Source organism: Coloeus monedula (genome assembly GCF_965178545.1).
Source record: "Coloeus monedula genome assembly, chromosome: 2".
Lineage (NCBI taxonomy): Eukaryota > Metazoa > Chordata > Aves > Passeriformes > Corvidae > Coloeus > Coloeus monedula.
In genome coordinates this window covers 86869862-86891115 of record NC_138782.1, presented here as the reverse complement: position 1 = coordinate 86891115, position 21254 = coordinate 86869862, and the positions used below count along the sequence as shown (strand labels likewise).

General features: G+C 35.7%; 1 protein-coding gene across 2 annotated transcripts in view; it reads right to left on the bottom strand.

The window, feature by feature from the left end:
• The window catches only part of PHIP (PHIP subunit of CUL4-Ring ligase complex), a 107819-nt gene that overhangs the window by 40958 nt on the left and 45607 nt on the right, over positions 1 to 21254 (bottom strand). For both annotated transcript variants that reach the window (XM_082277174.1, XM_082277173.1), the window contains exons 16-20: positions 11857 to 11985; positions 6619 to 6844; positions 3511 to 3648; positions 2275 to 2458; positions 1470 to 1593 (exon numbers count right to left, since the gene is read on the bottom strand). In XM_082277174.1, coding sequence (XP_082133300.1) covers positions 1470 to 1593; positions 2275 to 2458; positions 3511 to 3648; positions 6619 to 6844; positions 11857 to 11985 — 801 coding nt within the window. The remainder of the gene's footprint in view (positions 1 to 1469; positions 1594 to 2274; positions 2459 to 3510; positions 3649 to 6618; positions 6845 to 11856; positions 11986 to 21254) is intronic.

The following is a 21254-nucleotide window of genomic DNA, read 5'->3' as shown; positions in this document are numbered from 1 at the left end:
TTTTTCCAGTCTATCTTGGGCAAACACACAATATTGGTGACTGCAGAACTGAAAATAGTGCATCAGTACCATTTTTTAAGATAAGAATGCACTCAAATTTACATACAAGAAAGAAATTGAAGGAAAAATTAAGAAAGAAACTTAATAAAGAAATTTAAAGTTATTAGGGGACTATGGGTAGGGGAGTGTTCACATCACTTCTTTTGAAATTCTTACTTCAGTTGAGTATGAAAAAAGTAGCAAAACAATACTCAAATTTAATATCAAATACAAACTTGCTAATCTCAAACTCACTCTACTACATATAAAATTAATCCATCATTACTAAAAATTACAAAATCACTACAAAGTATCTGAAATTTATTTATTTTCAGATTGCTTTCAATCTCAGTTCCTTCCTTCACAAGAAAGCGAGCAATAAAGAGCACAGGCATTAAGTATGGTACTCTAATAAAGTTAAGAGCTGTAGTCTTTTGCATACTTGTTCTTTTTATTTCATTTATTCCTTTTTCCACCTTATATCCCATAAGTGATCTTTACTTTCAATCGCAATTGCCACAATTTGCAGGTGTTCCCAAAGGCTGTATTTTACAAGCTTTTGATTGAGGGTAAAAACAGTCTCCTCTGTATTAAGCATACTGTGAAACCCATAGTATGACTAAAACTATGAACCTATGAGTTCTCCTTTACAATTGCTAAAATTCACTTCCTTTATTACAAAAACATAGTTGGCTATTTAGCTAGAAAAGCATAAATAAGCATGTGCAATTCATAGATAAAACTAATTTTAAACAAGGAAGACAAAAATCTTTCTGTAAACATAGTATATATCCTTCCATTTTTTTACCAGCAAAAAGATGTAAGATTACATTTTTTTGCGAGTTATATTAAAAAAGCCAAGTGACTTATGACAATTTAATTCTTATTTTCTTCTACTACATCTATCCTGTTTTCCTCTTTTCTAAAAATGTACTCCAGCTCCAGCAGAAAGCATGACTTAGATATATTCCATAACGACCCTCAATATGATTTTTAGGGGACCATGAGAGAAAACACCCAATTCTCTATTTGGACATGTATTTAATGTGTTATGGTTAAGGACTGTGTTATGGTTAAGGACTGTGACTTGAGTTTTAATAGAGCCTTTCCACAGAATAGTGCAAACAGTAGACAACAGCAGCGGGGTGTATCAATTAATAGTGACAGACTCCCCAACAGTAAATCATGCCCCTAATACCAGATTTTCAGGGGTTTCCCCCCACTTCTGAAAGCAATCCATGTTGTTTATTATTCAGAACACATTGAAACATCAGTATAGAAAAGCTTCCTCATTCTGGGGAGGTAAACAAACTCCCATACCCTGGTTTTTAAATTTAAAACTGAGAAGAGGAATGTAAATTTATGTGACCCAACTCATTGAGTTAAATTTTATGCTTCATTCTGTGATAAGGTACAGTTGGACTACTTACCTTCGAGAAAGTAGGTATTTTGTTTTCTCTTGGAATATGACTCATTACATGTTTTCTTTTCTCTTCTGATCGATACACCCTTATTTCTTCTTCTCCCTTTGCTGTTCTCCATTCTTCCTGCCTACTGAAAAAAGAAAACTGAGATGTTAACTTTAAAGGACATTACTAGAACTGAGAGGATCTATCCCAAACCAAGGAATAGACATTCAACATCTATAACAATCTTTGAACAGCAGTTCTTCTCTTTACAGTTAGCATATGACTTTAAAATTAGCTTTTTCCAAATGAAGATTTTAATCTTATTGCATTAAACTAGAGCAGTTTATGCTTGACTATGGCAAGCAGGTTTTTGACTTACTGATTTAAGTACTCACCACAAGAGTTAATTAATGAAAAAATTAAAGTTCCAGTTTGGAAATCAAAATCCATCTCAGGCACCTAATAGATTAGGTCAGTATTCCAGCCATAAAATGCCATATAATGACAGGAATAAAAGGAGTAAAAACATGTAATCTTATGCTACAAGTCAGAGGATATTGAGGCAACTAGATTCTATTGCCTAAACAAGTACAATTACTGTGTCATTCATTAAATGGACAATTTTTATTCCCAATCCTTCTGGTATTCCAAGATTTTTCAAGTGATACACAAACAAGTGATTTCAAACTGAAACTGATTTTATAAGAAATTTGAGATGAGAAAATAGAAAAACACCACACAAATGACAATGTGAATGGCAATAGGAATTCCAAAACTGTTCAATTTAATTAAGTTCACCATAGTAAAATTCTTGGTCTATGTTTACCTGGCCACACCAGAAGACAGTTCAGGCACTACAACCCTGCGACTCCAAGCCACAAGGTCCCGCTCAGTGGCTATTTCACTTCTTGGTGCATTGCTATGCATCTGACGCACACCTTCAATTTGTCCACTGCGCCTTAACCCTATATTTGGTGGGGAATGCACTTCTGAGGTAGAGCTTACAGATCCTAAAAAGTCAAAAAGCAATAGTTCTTGATCTGAAATTCTTAGGGAAGCATTTAAAAAGAAAAAACTTGGAATGAAATGGAAAAATAACTTTACTTGATTTTTTACTTCAAAAGAAATCATATTAACTGAATAGAACTATTTCAGCCATTTCTACAGTCACCAAAACACAGCATGAACAGCTACTGGGCTGCAGCACTCTGTTTAAAAATTCACATTAAAAAGAAGCCAATGTATTAACAATCTGAAGTGAAGCAAATGTTTGCTTCTTTAAAAATACTTTGGAAAACACTTATGCAAAGCTGACTATTGCTACTGCACTCTAAATCTGTGTTATAAAACAGTGACCTATCTCACTGAATCACTGTGCTCCTTTAAACAGTCTTCTACCTTCAAAAAAAAGGAAGCCTCAACACTGGAAATCATGAATCAAGCTGTAAAATTTACAGACAAAAACTTGAAATGGTCAAGAGGTTAAAAATAACCAAACCAACCCAAAACAAAACCACACACACACATGCAAGAGCCTTCGAATACCTACACAGTAGCAAAATATCAACGTTTTTCCATATCCTTACACAGACAAGCTATTCTTGCTTACTATAGTGGATTGCTAACCATAATTTTTTAAGTGTTGAAAACTACTGTGTACTCTAGTGCAAGACACTGAAACATTGAACAACTTCGCAGAGAAAAAAGTAGTTCCTTCCACTTTTCTTCCTCCACTTTTCTTCTTCCTGTCTCCTTATTTGAAAGAAGCCAGATTTCAAACAACTAGGTGGCCAATTCCAGATTAAACAGCAGGGTAGTTACTTCTAAGGGAATGCAGCTGCTGCAATTCCCTGAGTGACCAGACAATAACAAAGATAAATCTGTAATGTTAAGAACCCCAACATTTTGCAAAAAGGAAAAAAAACAATGGGAAAGGTGTACTATTTTCTACAGCTCCAAACCTCCTTTTTACTAGTTCAACAAAATGCACAGATCATGGACAACATAAAGGGATTTATGTTTTCCAACTCCCAGCCTCAACATCCATCCCCCAGTGATCTACCTCTGCTTATCCGGCTGGTACTACTGGTTCCTGCCTCCCCAGAGCGTCTCTGGTCCTGCTCTTGCTGAAGTCTTTGAATCATGCTATCCAATGGACTAACTTCTTGATTTGCTTGCTGACTAAGAACTTGATTCAATCCTGTGAAGTAAAATATACCGGAGAACAACATACAAATGTAAATTTTGAAGAAATTAATGTTACAGACAGCTCATCTAAGTTTTAGCTTTGAAACAAGTACAGTAAATTATCACATGTGTAACTATGGGCTACTGCTTATTTTTCTAATAGCCATTTCTTAAAACAGGACAACTTTTTTTCTTAATATATTTGAGAGCATTACATCTTCTGGAGCAGGGTCAAGACAACCACATTTCACTTCTAATAAAAGGTTAAATTTGATCAAGTACCAGCAAGTCACAGAAGCTTAACACAATCGCTGTTTGTCAGCTCAGTCAAAGCAAATTGTTCAAATGCAAGATTAGCCTGCCTCAAATGCATTATAAAACACTTTATAAGCTTCAATGAAAGAACTACATCAAGAAGGTCTAACTGAATTAGAAAATAATTATCTATACTGTAGACTACCAAGCAGTAAAAATGCTTGATTGAGCTCCACATGGACATAATGACCACACAGATGAAGTAATAGTAATTTTCTTTGGTATGTAAAACAGCCAAGAAACCTCCTTTTGGGTAGGTCTTTTGAATAGAAGATGGGAAACAGTTCCAAAGAAGTGATTACAAGGTGATAATACTGTTTCTGAGCAGCAAGCAAAATACACAGCACGTAAGCATGAACAACACAAAACTGTTTTCATACTCACAATGATCACAAAAACCAGTTAGAGAGGTATAGAGAAAAGGACAAGGGTTACAGTACTGATTCAAAAAGAAGTCAGACACCTCCACACAGAATAGTGAAATGGTGGAGTGGAATGCTGGGAAGCTCTAGCCAAGAGAAGCAGAACTTGCAAAACTTTATAATGAGGGATAACAATGTTCAAAGAAACAAGATATAGAAACTATTTTTCCAGCATGATTCTAAAGAAATATCACAGTATAAACTGCACTTTGCAAGATCAAAGACTAGATATTACAGTAATTGTGCTATGAAATGAAGAGCTTTGATTATGTGGCTGTACAGAAGCTGCTATCTCTTTAGAGTATGCAGAAAAAAACATAAATATTTAAGATAGTGCTCTCAGGCTTTAAAGGTTCTTGAAGTCAACTTCCCTAAAGCAGCAGAACCTTGGAATCATGGAATGAGCTCTGGTATAACCACAGCTGGATGTTTCCTGACTCATTTAAGTGAGATGGATTAATTTGTCGATCTCGTGAGCAGACATACTGTCTACTGAGAACAATGGGAAACACTACTAATAACCCAAGAATGATCTTAAATAAGGAAACTGCTATCTAAACAAAATGAAAATTTTTATGTATCTAGCCTGTGAGACAATGCCTTAGCAAGAAACAGCAAGTGGTTTCTTTTTAAATGAAATAATAAAGACACTGGTGTAGACTTGACTTTTTCAAAACGTCTGGTTTAAAGGAGCCTCTCATGTACACTAAGGCAGTAAATCAAGTACAACTGTCCAACTTCCCCCTACTCTTAAAAGTCCCTACAGGAAACCTGACAAGAAATAAATGGTCAGTGCTCTGAGTGAGATGCATCAAATCCCACAACAAAGCTTCAGAGAGAGAAGGAACTTCCTTAGTGGAAGGGAACATACAAAATACATAAACACTGTTTAGCTCTGCATACGACTGCATACATTGTTGCTATATTGTAAAAAGGTAGAAAAATGTCTCGTGTCTCTCCATCATCTGTCAGGCTGGCGGACGACTTCCTGCTATTAAAGAAAATGCTATGGACATCATCTTCCTATAGGCATTCATGTGTCATGCAGACAGACCACTAAATTTAATTTTGTTGGGCCTGTGTGCAGAGTCTGATTTATTTCAAGATATATTGAAGACTGCACCCAGGAAATTTTCAAATTTGGAGAATTTCACAATGCAATGGATTCACACTTTAACTGTAACAATGAAGGAAAGGTGCATCCTTCCCTAAAAATCAAATTTTGTTTCAAAGCCACTAGCTAAGAAGTTTACATTCACCAGGAAGTATTTTCTTCCTCCTTACAGTTGATTCTCAGGTAGCATTTCTTCCTGTAATTTTGGAGTAAATATGGAAATCCTCCACTAAAATTATTTAAACATTCACTGCCTTATAATCCTGAGGTCTACAAATAAGGATAAAGAGATTTTTTGGTAGAAACACTCTCAGTTACCCTTCCTGGAATGTCTGACACACCACAGGCTTAAGTATCATGAACATATAAACTACAATTTACAGGAACAGTCAGTTTTCACATATTTTCCAGAATATCCAAATACTTAACAATGTTTATCTTGAAAACATTTAAAGCTACTTTCACCAGTCACTGTTTGTTTATTCATACTAATATCAAACTAGTGACACATAAAAAGTAGGCACTGCTTTTCCATCCCCACCCATGTGAAACACCTTTAGGCAGTTTCCAACACCCAGCTATTGGCCCAATATATGCATGTTCTTCCCATGTCGTGTGCATGAGAATGAAACTTTCAAGGAACTTCCTAGATTTTGTATCTTTATTAAGTCTTCCGTTCTTTAACCAAATCACCAAAACTTAAAATTAATGACTGCCTTCATCTAAAGAAGAAGAGAATTTTGCTTGTTTCAGATGTCTTCTCATTTTTCTCTTCTCATAGGAGTTACCTTTTCCAACTGATCTGTGGAAAATCAGTCTATTTTCTAGATTTTCTAAAGCAGGAAACCTTATCCCAAAGAGATAACCGAGAGCTCACACAGCATTATACATTGTTCCAGTAATGAAACAAACTCCAAGCTAACTGGTGTTGTAGCATCAACTAGTGCCAACTTGATCAATGACAATACTGTAAGTGAAATTGTCACAAGCAATCAGTGCCAAAGACATTGCAATTCTTCCGCACTACATGAACTACTATGCCCATAAATGAAGAAAAAGGACAAAGTGAAAGTGTAGAATAACTGGAGGTAACTAGATAGACTACTGTTCAGTGAAGTGAAATTTTCCATACCTGAAGATGTCACTCCCATCTGAGGAATAAGCTGTTCCTCCCTGCAGTTCTCACGACCAGGAACTAGTCTTTGATACCTTGCAGGATGAGGGTTGCCATCCACATCAACCAAAAATGGGGGAGGCATAAGGTGTGGAGCCTGCTGTGTCTGTTCATCCAGGACAAAGTTGTTGGCATCACGGATAAGGGGCCGATAATCACTATGAAAGAACATCTGATCTGCTATCTGTAAACAAAGTCATTTTGTAATTTTTTTAAAGAACCTATTAAAAAAGCATACAGAAGAGAACTGCCAAAAGTATTTTTAACAATGGTACTCATGGTCACTTTTACAAAAAACAGGGGTATAAGCTGATGTGTTTATTTCACTTTAAAGGGGAAAATTTAATGACTCCATTATTATTTTGTTTCCCAGTACTTTTCTATATTACACTGCAAGGAGAATAATCCACATGTTTGAGGGTGGGAAGCATTTAAAGAATAGGGGAATGGTAATATTCAACTACTTGAAGAAATCTGACCAAATACAGTACTAATGTATTAGTTCATAAATTTTCTTTTATATATATATATATATTTCTTCTGAATATATGAATATATATTCTGATAATGAAAAACTGTGTCACAGACTTATGAGATATGGTGCAGGAAAGACTAGGAAAAATATTTATTACATCAGGGCATTGCCAAATACTTTAATACCATCAAAATATATATATCCTTACTATAACGCTTGATATCAGAAAAAGTTTCAGTAGATAAAAAAGCGGAGATAAAAATTGAATTTTTCATGCTCTGAGTTTTCTTTTTTTTTTCTGTCCACCTGCTCATAATTTATTATAGATGACTTTCCACAGACCCTCAAGATTGAGGAATTCTTTTGTCCAAATAAACATAAAAAGATTTATGCTCCATCCCTTGCTGGCACATGTATCTCAGTGTTGTGAAATCAGAAAGATATTGAAGCACAAGGAGAAAAGGAAAAGTGAATAGAAGATAAGCTGATACATATACTACACATCCCAAGACTACCTACTGTCAAGCAAACCCCATGGCAGCTCATGTATTCAGCTGAACTTTGAACAAGTGAAAATCAAATCATAAAATCATCATTCACACAAATTAAGATTTCTAGTGCAATATAAAAACAACTAAACGATTGACTCAATGCATAGAGATCTCAAAAAAAATTTGTCTTTTAAGCATGCAGAGAGGAATGCCCAAGTTGTCACAGAACATCATCTGATTTCTGGAGAGTATGCTCTATCATGACCAATCCATAACACAGTTTCCAGTAACTTGTTATGTAGAAATCAGAAAGGCAGAGGTTAGAGAAGCTACTCAGAGGTCTCGTCTCTCAATGACAAATGTGTCCCGTCCTGGAAGCACGAAGACCAGGAAACAAAGATGACAACAGACATTTGTCAATTACAGTATCAGAAAGTGCATCCATATGAAGTGGATTAAAAAAAAAAGAATTGGGAAAAAATCATAGGAATCATGGGACCTAGACCTCACAAAAACTCAGAAAAATAACAACAGGAAGAAATCAGAAAGATACATAGAAAGATGCAATGGAAAAGAATTTACTTCAGAGATTCAAAAGACTACTCTTACAAAACGTGTATGGACAAGTTGATAGCCCACTACAGTAAAAAGCTGACTGGATGAAATCCTGTTACCAGATTTTTTGTTAACAGATGCCAAATGAGAAATATAAAAGTGTTTTCATGTGTCTAACAGACAGAATCGAGGCCTGCTTAACACCTTTGTTTCTTCATCTCACAATAGCTCAATATGATAGAGACAGAGGTCCCCTAGGAGGACTCTGAAAATCATAATAATGGAATATGAAATACTTACACCTAGTATAAGTCTTCCTACTAAGTGCTTCCCACACTAATAAAAAAAGACTTTCCAATGGCAAGGTCATACAAACTGTGAGTTTTATTATGTTGTGACTTGGCTGTACAGAGTTGTCCGCATCCCAGGTTTTGCAAGCAAAGGGAAGACCTAGTGCAATATCACAAGGGACTTTGTTGCAATTACACTTCTGTGCACCCTACAGTGCAATCAAGTATAATAGAGAGAGTAAATAACACTTTTCTACTCAATAAGATAATGCGGCATTTCTTGGAGAACACAGACTCTGGCCAACTCCCAGGTAGAATATCCCTACTGGAATCCAGGACAGTATCTTATCCTGAGAACAATCAGAAGAATTAGACATTCCAGCAGACAACCAGCTAGAAGTACTAACAACGAGACTTATTTGTTTATATACTATTAGAGATCAAATTCATGACAATAAGATGATACCACATCACCATCTGCACATGAGTCTTCTATTCATATAACTTCACAAACCCAGCTTGGGAATGAGCACAAAAGCTTTCCACAAGGTCTGAGCTCTATAGATAGACTCTCCTCCAATCACACATTCAGAATGCTCAGTTTCTCCAAATGGGCACAGTTACACTAAGAAGTTTTCCCCAGTACTGCACCAATCCACCATACACGAACTGTCAACTTGCAACAAAGTACTGTGGTTTGGGCAGTCTGCAGGAACAAAAGCCTTAGAAACCTCAGAGATCAGGCTCCCAGGGAAAGTGGTCACAGCACCAAGCCTGCCAGAGTTCAAAAAGCATTTGGACAATGCCCTCAGGCACATGATGTGTTTCGTGCAGAGCTAGGAGTTGGTCTTGATCCTTTCCAACTCAGAATGTTCTATGATTTAAAATCAACAGAATAGTACCTTACACTTTAGAACAGCTAGGCATTCCTGGACTAGTTTCCACCTAATTAAGAACCTCTGAAGTGCACATGCCCTGTTGACAGGGAACTTGGCTCAACTCTGGTGATGATACGCTAAGAAATTTCAGCTGAGATTGGCTCAAGGAACCCCAAACAAGCAGCAAATGTATTCTTTTTTTTTTTCTCCCACAAAAAGATTACTTCACAAAAACATGTATCAAAGAAAAACCCCACAAAAAACCCAACAAATGCCAAACAAAAAGCAAACAAACAAAAACCCCACCCCATTCACCTTCCTTGTGGCCAAGATCACACTGCAGGGGAAAGAAAGCCTAGGAATTCATTCCAGTCAACTAGGAAACGCAGATACTATCTGAACATAACATGAAAAAACATAGATGTAGAAAAGCAAGAGCTTGTTCTCTCAGTAGAGTTAACACTATCTCAGCTATAATCACTGTCAATTCAAAAACGCAGGAATATAGGACAGGTTACCATGCTTCTTTATTCTGTAAAATTCATTTCCCCAGAGAGATGGAAAACACTTTAAAGGCCAAAAAACATATATCCTACCAGACCATCTGACAAGATGTCTGAGACCCTCCCCAGTATCTGAGGGGAGAAAGACAGAAAAAAACCCACCATCTCCAGCACCTACCTACCTGTAGTTACATTTTCCCATAAATCAGGTCAGACAAAAACAGAGATGATGAAACCACACATGGAAGACATCAGACACTTCTGAGTTTTCTGTGAGTGGAAGACTGAGATTAAAGTGGTAACAAATACAAGTCCTATTTGCTCCCATTTCTTCTAGGATCAGGAATGCCAAGAGTAACATTGGCACAGCAGCAGCTGTAGAGGATCATTTTAAATCATTCAATAAGTGAAAAATTTTAAACATGATCTTTTCTCAGAGGCTGCAGCCTCTTCACCCAAGAGAACCAAGGGTCTGTAGAATTCAAGCAGGGAAAAGCAATTGTGTTCAATCTTCAAATAGATTTAATCCCTCACAGGTAAATTCTTAAATGGCAGTATAAAGAAAAATTCTGATCTACCACAGCAAAGACGAAAAGACTCACAATTTTTCAGTTTAATTTCCAGCATTTCAAAGTAGCAGAGGACTACATACTTCCAAAACAGTTGGAGAGAAAAAGAAACCTGAAATCATACATGGACATGGTAAAAAAATGTTTCTATTACAATAGGTTTTTAAGTTTGGAACAGTAAGAGCTCTGAAAGACAAAGAAAATTATCCGATAATCCTGATTTTCCTTGCTTGTGATGTCTCTACTCATTTGTTTTACTTGGAATGGAAGCGGAAATGCACAGATAGTAATAACCAACAAATAGCAACAGCAGCTTAATACTGAGGACTTCAAATCATAGTTGAGAAACAAGGAGAAAAAACAAATCCCCAAATGCAAATCCTTCTGTAAGACTACAGAAAGAAATGCAGTAGCTTACAAGACAAAGACTAAAATTCCTTTTGCTCTCCCTCATTCAGGTCCCTCTGCATTGCTGTTTGCCAAAACGCTTTCAAAACCAGCCTGAGTCCAAAGATCCAAAGCAGAAGGCAAGATCCAAAAAACAGCACTTTACCAACAGCATTCAAGTGTCAGCTACCAGAAGCAGAGATGAAAATCCTAGAGCAGATAGGTCTACTTAAGTCTTAGGAAAAGGGAGAAGAGACATATCTCATTTCTTCCCTGGATGGTAAAAGAAAAACTAAGATCTTGTGGACACTCCAAACCTGAATGGTTCACAGAGCATGTTCCTCCACAAAGAAAAAAAAAATAACACCACATATCTTTACAGTCATGAGGGTCTGTGGCAAGACACCCACACTCAGAATACACAATGTAGACTATGACATTAGAATAAAGATAAAATATTTTAATCACACTAGTGGTGGAATATTGTTGTGTAAGCACAAAGGCATCCATGACGGTACTTCATTAACAGACATAAAATTGCATCATTAAAACATATAGTACATTTTTAAAAATAATTCTCTCACAGGCTATGCAATATTTAAATACAGACAGCAGGAATTAGTTCTATTACACACCCTTTTCTTTGGGCTTAGTTAGGAACCAGAAAAAATATTTCAAATAAAGTGTTTAACTATTATCAGTTCCACTGCAGCTTATTCCCATTATCCATGTGGATCCATTAGTAGATACTTGTAACCTTGTCACTTAAGAGAGTGGACAATGACTGGTTAATTTTGAATTCATTTTTAAATTATTATTATTATTATTTTGAACTTCCCACATAAACAGTAGCTTAACAGAATGTTTCCATAATTTAAAAAAGGACAGTGAAATAAACCTCACTGTCAACAACAGGCATCCAAAACATCCCACATTATTGGCTCAAAATTGCGTCAAGTCATGCCCTCTTGAAATGAAGCTCTGAAGGAAAGTTTGCACAAATGAAGTCAACACAGACAAACATTCTGAGTTTCATCTTGCACCGTACCTTGTCATATTTGCTACTGGAACCAAAGCCAAAAATCAGAAGGTGACCATGAGAATCAGTACATGCAAAATGCTGTCCATCAGGAGAGCACTTGCAGTCAAAAACTGCACCATGTCCTTGTCCTTCAATCTGAAATATATCAACATACAAAATAATTAACAGAAATTAATAATTTTCAATTATGATTCGCAAAACTGTGGTGCTGACATTGAAATTTATTATAAAACTTGTATGACAGTATACTGCTAGATGGAAGTTACTTTAAAACAAAGCTTACTTTTTTAGCTATTCACTATTCAGTGAATTTTGTAATAATGCTCATGAAAGATTCCAAATTGATAGCAGTAGAAACTGACAGACTTTATCCACAAAGCAGGCACAGTATAGGAAGTGAAAGTAAAAGCTTCCCCTTGAAAGTCCTGCTAATGAGCCTAACCAGAGAGCTGGGCCCAGTTCAGGGCTTAGTCACTACACCCTTTCCATCCTCTGCCTTCTTGCTAAGCTACCCCAGTAGCAGTGGCTGCTGCGGTGTTTCACACCTGCCCCCTAGAAAACGCACTGACATAGACAACCCACATTACACAACTTAGCAACTACCTGTTTCTGTAATTCCTACTCCTAATTTATTGGAGTGGGGAAGGACTAAATTTCTGTAAAAACTCCACCTTTTATAGGAGAACTGCAAAGATTTTAAAAAAGGAATTTTTACCTGATACTCATTTTCTGTTTTCCAGTTCCATTAAGCCAGAACAAATGGGTTTTTGTTTTTCCCTGCAACCTGTCAATCAAGCAGAGGTGACCAATCACCACTCTGAATTTTCATGTCTTCAGCACCTCTTCAGAAAGCCCCTTTCTATTCTCCCCAGCAAAGCACTTTTGCATTTTCTTTAAAGAGACACCAAACAAAATTCTTTCCCTAACTGTGGCAGGCCTATATATTGCCAGGAAAGGGGAAAACAAAACAAACCGAAAAACAATGATATTCAGCCTTCAGACAGTAACACTATGCACTTCTGCAGCACCTTCCAGAGGCCATCAGCATTATTTTTAAAAGTTAACAAATCAAGCCTCAAAAATCCTGTGAGGTAGGTACTGTTCTCACTTACAGGCTGAGACAAAGGCAAGAACTCTAAATCTTTTCCCCACAGTCTTACAACACACCCACACCCCTGCACATCCCCCCAGTGATAGAGGCTGCTACATCTATTGCCAGTGCTTTCAGGTATTTGATAATGGACTTTCTTACTACAAGTAATTTCCCTAAAAGTCAAATGAGTTTCTGCACTAGCAAAAGAGGAACATAAACCAAACCGAGTTTTATGTTCTATTTTGCCCATTATTCCAGAAGAAATGAACAGAAGTATCTTACATAAAGAGATGGAAAATAAAAACAGAACTTCAAGCAAGTGACACTAAATTCACAACAGTCAGGAATGCAGAATTAATTTAGTCTAAGCGAGATCCAACTACACAGTAAAGTTACAACTTTGTGCTGCTTTTTGCAGATAGAAAGCTCACTGTATTAAAGGGAGACAGTTTGGGAAAGCAGGGGGAAAGCAGACAGAATTTTAGCACAATAATAAGCTTTGCAGAAATACAGTTAAAATTGGAAAAGAAATATTTTATACCTAGAGATTTCTGTTCCCTTACCCTTCCTCCAACAAAGGAAACATCAACGTCAAGCTTTCTAATGTTCAAGTCCTTCACAAATAAAATTTCAGGATTCAGCCTAAGTTTTGAATACTTTTTGTTTTACAAGGGAAACAACTATTTGCTAACCATGGTGAGGGGGGAAAAAAAGACTACTATTAAGGAAAAAAAGACAACTATTAAGATGATGGGGTTTTTAATCCTTTCCATCAAGAGATGGTTTGGATGGACCATTTTCAAGAACCCCCTGGAAATTAGAGTGTTAAGTGGGAAACATTCCCTTCTTATGTAAAGAAAAGAATAGTGTTCTACTATTTGGGGACAAGTACAGTGCAAATAGTTTTAAACCAAACGTGCCCAGAATCTAGTTTTAAAAAGTGCTTTTGGAAAGGGCAACTCTAAGACCTTTCAGTAGAACCCTTCAAGTCTGAAGTACAAATACTTGGAAATAAAGATTCTTATAAGAACAAAAACTATGGCTGAGGATAACCTTCCAAGATAGAATCACTATTCTAAATTAAAGAACAAAGTCAACCAGAGTGTGCTATCCAGTAGATTTTTTTTTCCCAATAAAACTATTTCAGTAATAATAAGTGACACCTTACAATAGAATTTTTTCCATAATAAAGCTAACACAGAGGAGCTGGTCATTTGAAACAGAAACTAAATATTAAGTTGCAAAAAGGGAAGTTATATCAGTTGTATCACAAATCAGTGAAGCTGTTACTTCAGCAAGCTAGATAAAGAATTTCAACAAGTAGGAAGCTGCCTTCCCTTCTCTATCCCTTTTAAATCAAAGATGCAAGAACTACATAAGACTGTATCCCAAGAAGACATACAGTGATTATTCTGTCTGGAACCTTCCCCTGCTGAATATAAGGACATCACTTGGGAAGAAACTGCTCACGAGAACAGAAAAAGCACTGGTTATTTAAGAGCTGCCACAGAATCACAGAATTGTTTGCGTTGGAAAAGACCCTTAAGATCACATAGTTCCAACCCCCTGCCATGGGCACAGGTACCTTCTAGACCAGTTTGCTCAGAGCACCATCCAACCTGGCCTTGAACACTTTCAGGGATGGGGAGTCCACAATTCCTCTTGGCAGCGTGTTCCAGTGCTTTAACAAAGGCTGCGTCACAACAAAAGGCTGTGGAGAATGAATGTGTTAAGACATTCGAAGCAAGTAGCAAGGATTCTTCAGCTACAAACAGGGAAGAACCAGTGATGCTATACAAAGAGGACTAAGTGAAGATTATTTTTAGTCTCAGCACCAAGAATTAAGAGTCCAATTTGTCCACATTTTCACTAGCAAGGAAACATGTGGACATTGGTATATCCTGAAGGGAGGAATGCTGATGCAATAAGAGAATGAAAAAGGGAAGACTCTTTTCCTCTCAGGTTTGAGGAAAGCTTATTTTTTGCCCCAAACTAGGAAGAATAGAGCTGTCTTTCTTCAGAAAAATAACTGATTTTTTAATGCCAAGAAAATATAACTCATTCAACCTAGCTAGATTTCAAAGGCGTAATATAGTATTTAAACTTGATTCAAATGACTGTGATTAGTAGGAGAAATGCAGAGTAGGTAAACTTTATAAGGAAAGGATAACAGTTACTGATTTTGGAAAGACAAACAGAGCTAAAAGGATGTTATCACTAAAGTTTCTCAAGTCAGGCCTTTCTGGTTTTGACTACAGAAAAAATAAGAGCCCTTTGATGAAATGAACATTAGGGAATCATCCACTGAGAATGGATTTGGGACAGCATAAATTATATCAACTGAAGCAATTAAAAGCCAACAGGACAAAATGCAACAGAGCATGAACCTAACAAGATTATTAGAAATAACTTACTAACACATTTACTGCCAGAAAAAAATAATGAAACTCAGTCTACATACAATAACACTACACATTTCTACCACATCTTCCAACACAAGTCACCAGCACAGTTAAAAAAAAAAAATAATCAGTGAACTAAAGCCTCTACTAGCCTGAGGTAGAATTCATCCTTCATGTTAAGTAACTGAAGCAATTAGTTGAAAACACAGTGAAAAAGATCACGGTGTAGTCTTTGCAATGCACCACATATAATGCAGCAACAAAAAGAAAACTGCAATTCTAAACCAGACCAAAAGTGCATGCAGAAAAGAAAGTGCATATGTGCTAGACAAATAGACAATGCTAAGAACAAAATCTTCCAAAGCAGTACATGGTTTTTCTGCTTCCCATGTTCAAGATAAGTAAATTCTAAGAGGAACAGCTACAGAGTCACTCATCATGATAACACAAAACCTGAGAGCGAAGCTTCTTTATATGAACACTAAGGAAAGAAGACTATTTTGCATGATCAGACTAAAAGACCTTTGCAGGAAAGAAACTACTATACTAAAAGACCTTAAACAGGATGAGAACTTCTCTACCTACATGCACAGGAACAAATGAATATTAGTCACAAGCAACATTTAAACTTGAAAACTGAAATTCAGATTCTAATGATTGCAACAATGGCATGCTAGAACAAATTTCTGAAACTAGCAAAAAAGCAGCACTAATTGTAATTAAAACATACAACCTCATTTATAGCAATGAAACTACATCATAACTGCTCAAGTCAAATCAGTCTCCAAGTATCTGGAAGTTCCTTTGCAGTTTTGTGTTCTCCTTTGCTTTAAGGAACAATCTTCAATCACAGCATGTTTCCATAAGCCAAAAAATATCTACAGACTTTCTGCAAAGTTAAAGCAGGTTGCTACTCATTTGGAGGAATAGAAAGAAGACTTGCTTTTTAAGTCAGTTTTTAAAAATAAAAATTTAAAAAACCAGCAAATCTTCTACACTGCTTCCAGAGCAAAAACAAGAGATGAAATGGTAGGAAGAAGACTAGAAGTAATTAAATTCTGAGTAATATATTTACTAAAAATATTTTTATCTTTCTACCAGCCAAGTCAGTTATTCATTCAGGAATGCCTTATATCTCATGAAAGATAAATCTATCAGTTAAAAGGTCTGATAAGTCATCCACCCAGTGGATGCCTTAAGTTATATAAAGGCTATATATATATATGAATTATTTACAGCTGTTGTTGTTAAATATTTTTCTTAATACACATCCTGCAAACTCAGTACTGGCTTCTTCTATTTGAACTATTAGAGAATTATGCTGGTTTTGTTCTATCTCAGGATGTGTTCTTATGTGCTAAATTGAGAGGTGGAGCCTCTCAAAAATTTCAAACCATTTCAGTAGGACTATAGACAAACTGATTCAAAATAATGCATCCATAACCTTACTTAGGTCATTCTGTATTTCACATGGCTGCAGAACCTGACCTAAAAATACAACCCCACAGAATCCCACTGGAAGTGGAAGACTTTATGAAGGCCACAACATAAGAAATACTGTTTTCACATCTCTAGCTCCCATTGGAAATTACAATATGTTGTTCATATAAGCAAGAGATGTGCCTTTCCGACATTAGTCCAAAAAAATCACCTCGTGTGGCAGAAAATCCACACACAGAGCATTCTGCTGAGGTGTTCTAAATGGAACCTGATCTTTCACACTGTTCTTTTGACAGGGACTTCCAATCTTTTGATATGTCATTTAGCCTAAAACTAATCAAGTAGTTGCTAACAAAGACCTAGGTAGGCCTGACAGGTTTACTGTTTAAAGGAAAGGAAACAATGTTGTAAGTAATACGATGCTATTATGGCTTTAGTTTGCCAAGTTGCATTGAAAGTAGAAGTAGAATTAGAAAGTAGGAAACCACATCACACAGATCAGTGGAAGATCAGATTTCGGAAGATGGGCCAGGAAAAACATTAAGATACACAGACATAAGTAGCCATAGCATAGGAACTGCCTGTAATGAAGTGTCCACTTAAAGCTAAAAATAAAGGACAGTCAATAACCAGCTCTCTGAAGGAGTAAGAGCACACAGAAAAATCCAATTGCAACTCAGTAGTCTCTGCTTGATTGACAACTTGCAGGAAGAAACCCTTCTGACCTGAATCAGTTAATGTTATAACACTGACAGTAAATTCTAAACAAAACAAGGATTAAACTGCACTAAAACATTTAAACAGTCATTAACAGGGAATGTGTGTGTCCAAATCCACAAAAACTAGACGTCACTGCCATTATGAAATACATTCTTACTACGACCTCCATGGAGGTTTCTGGTATTTCTGACTGATTTATATAAAAACATAAAACGTGTAAAGAGGGCAGAGAGACTGGGCAAGGAGACAACCAACACATCACTGCATCCAGACAGTCTGATTCTTCAATTGTACTACAGATTCCCCATTAACAGGATCAAAATTACACCCTCTACAATTTCCATTGTAGAAATCAGGAAAATTCCTGTAGGTTGCTTCAACTTGACCTTTTTATGGTCAAGTTCTGTACATGATGATTTCTGTCACTGCTTATGCTAATAGCTCCAAATCAATATACAACATATCCAAAGCTCTCAAAAGCTAAGTGTTTCTATTAAAATTTTTCAAAAGATACATGTTTAAAAGTTGGAGAAAATATATAAGCTTAAAAAAGAGTCATGCAATCCAGCTACCATACATCCTAGAAAAGTAATTAAGGATTTGTAAAGAAACGCATAGAACCAGGAATAGCACCAGACAACTTTACATTAGACAATCAGCTACAGACTTGGGGACAAAACATTTGGACATTATCTTCAGCAATCTTATTCTTATTCCTTAATGTCTGTGTTGCCATAACTTTCAAACTCAACATCATTGTGTGAGACGATTTTAGGGTTGAGGTTTTTTTATTTTGGTGTGTTTTGGTTGTTTTTTAATATATAATATATATTTAATATCTAATATAAAAAAATGTATCTGCATTTACACACATGTACTTGTATCTGTCTATGAAAAGGCATATATTAACCATGGTAACTTCACGCAGTGAATGTAAAACAAAATTAGCATGAATGTACTCACTTGCTTCAAAGCTTTCTCACTGGATGCATGGCAATACACATTTTCAGTTTCAAAAACAAGTTTAATGTTTTAAATACAATTATTGCTCTGTTAAATTATGTATCACCCCATTTCCTGATTTTATGCCAGCATTTCTAAGTATAATCTGTTTCACTACTACATCATTTGAAATAAAAGCAGCATTTAGAGAGATACAACTATAATCATCACATAACCAGACGAGCATGACCTTACAAGGTAGGTTAGTATTTGCTTGCTGATTCTACTGCTCCAATTGTTTTCAAAGGCAATCAAATGAAATAAAGGAATTTCAGAGATCACCTTCAAAACAACCTTATCAAATCCACTTTTTGTTTCTTCAGCCCAAGGCTTCTAAATAAAGAAATAACCTGAAAAATAAAACTAAGGACCAATACAAGTCAGAGTTTTTTCTTTACTATAACACAGACATAAGAGCTTGGGTCTTAACTTCAAGACTGGCCAGAAAATCAAGAGATCTAAAAATAAGTTTGTGAGCATTCACAAACAAGTTATATTCTCTTGATCATATGAAAGCATTACATTTTTCATTTCATAAGAAGTCAGAACACAGTCAAATGAAAGCTACTACAGTAGAGCTAAAAGTAAATAAGGTTTTAATGAGCAGTCTGGCACCATTCCAAGATTCTTCCAACATACCTTTTCTTCTGCCTAACTTTTGCAGTGGTAACTGTTAGAAATGTAATCATCTTGTAACCCTTTAAGTGAGCAAGCAGATGCTGGAGTCTTATCTCATCAAATACACATACAGAGATCTCCCAGTGAAATAAAACTTTTGTTCTTCACAAATAGTATTTCAGGAATAACCAGACATAACCACTACAGCTTTTCAAAAACATCTAGCAAAATTTATTTACACAACTGTCTCACTTCATGTACCTGACATTGATGTATAGAGATTAAAAATTTAAATTACAATTAATTGATTTTTAAAGTAACAATATATAATCCTTCATCTAAAAATTAAATAGCGCTGTGAGAGGTATTAAGCACGTTTGTTTGAAAACTACATAAACAAGCTGTGGTAAATTTTTCCCTTTGGGGTATTTTCTCTTGAATTTGTGGTAAAACAATTACATTAAAGTCAGTCATGCTAAATACCTGGTCTTCAAGTCTTGCTAAGAAATCCTGACCATCTTTCTCAACCACAGCTCTGTATTTTCATCTTTCTGATAACAAGCACTGAACCATCAAATTTGAGACCACATTAGAGAAGCCAACCCAAGCTACAAGTCAAGCTGGTAAGACAGGATAAGATGTTCAAATTTTACAGTTCTATAGGTGCAAGTAGAAGATGCTTGTATTTTATAATTCTATAGCTAAAAAGTTTGCGGAGTCATTAACAATTTTACCCTGCTGCAAAGCTCTGGGCTTTTTTTTTTTTTTTTTGGGGGGGGGGGGGGGGGGGAAGGGTTGGGTTTTTTGTTGGCTTGGGGTTTTTTTCCTAAGGATTACTAATTTCTGCAGTACTTTTTTAGCTCCAGCCAAGAACATGAGCAAAAAATCAGCCTCCAAGTTTGTTAGCTCTGATAAAGTAGCTTATACCTGCTGCACTGTATGTTCAACAATAGTTTATATTTAAGTTCTTTAGAAGAACTTTAGAGTTGCTATTCCCTATTAATACAGTTGTTAAAGAGAATGACTACATTTAAGCTTTGATGTGGCAACATAATGCCAAGTCATATAACTTTATCTTGTGAAAGGATCCATAACCATTTACATAAGGTTACAGTAAGATGTTCTTTCATCCTTTCAGAAATAAAAGTTTCCTCCTCATTTCTCTGTTAGCTGTCATTTTAATTTAGAAGAAAAAAATTCCAAAAAAGAAACATATATTTGTTAATGCAGTTAAATCCAGACTTTATCCTAAAATTTTAAGTAATTTACTTCTGGGATGACAATTTTAAATGAAGTTGGACAAAATAATGTGCTGCTAAATTTCTACGAAAACTGCAACTGCAAAAACTTGAACTTATTAGAAAACTGTCACTTTTCAATTCATCTGCTTACAACATCGTACCTGTTTTAATGTATGTTTTTTGACATATATGTGAGAAACTATACTTATCACACTAACCAAATTTTTGAATAAGCTATTAAACCTTTTTTTAAAATAAACACAAAAGTGTGTAAATCTTTACTTTGTTTAAAAAGTGTTCATATTTAAGGTCTAGGTTTCATAATCTGTTGAAATTTAATAAACATATTGTAAAGAACACATGTAAATCACAAGAAGTCACAAGCTTTCTAGTTCTGGATACAATGTCTATTTACATAAAATTTAACTAATGCATTTTAAATGAAAGTGTGGGACTATTCATCATGAGCTTCCAACAGAAGACTGCCTAGAAACAAAGAAAACAGCTAGAGTTCTGATACAGAGGTTTAGAGGAAAATATGCCCCAGTTTAAAAAAAAAATTTAAAAATCACTAAGTTTATTTTAAGGACCTGTAAGAAGCCTTATCCTATCTTACACCAACTACAGCTATCAAAGACATTGTTGTCCTTTTAGGACTCAGTGAAAGAGCATATCTTAGCTCTTTCTCAGCTCCAGCATCACAGTTTTTTAAAAACAGCCAAGAAATGGAACTGTGGCCTATATCTTCTCCAGTAGCAATGCAACAGGCAAGTCAGCCTGCCCCTCAGGCTTTGCAATTTTAAAGGTTTATTTTGTTTTATTTCTTTTTTCTGACCATTTCCATAACAGTGGGACAGACGGCATAAGAATGACAAACACCAATTCAAG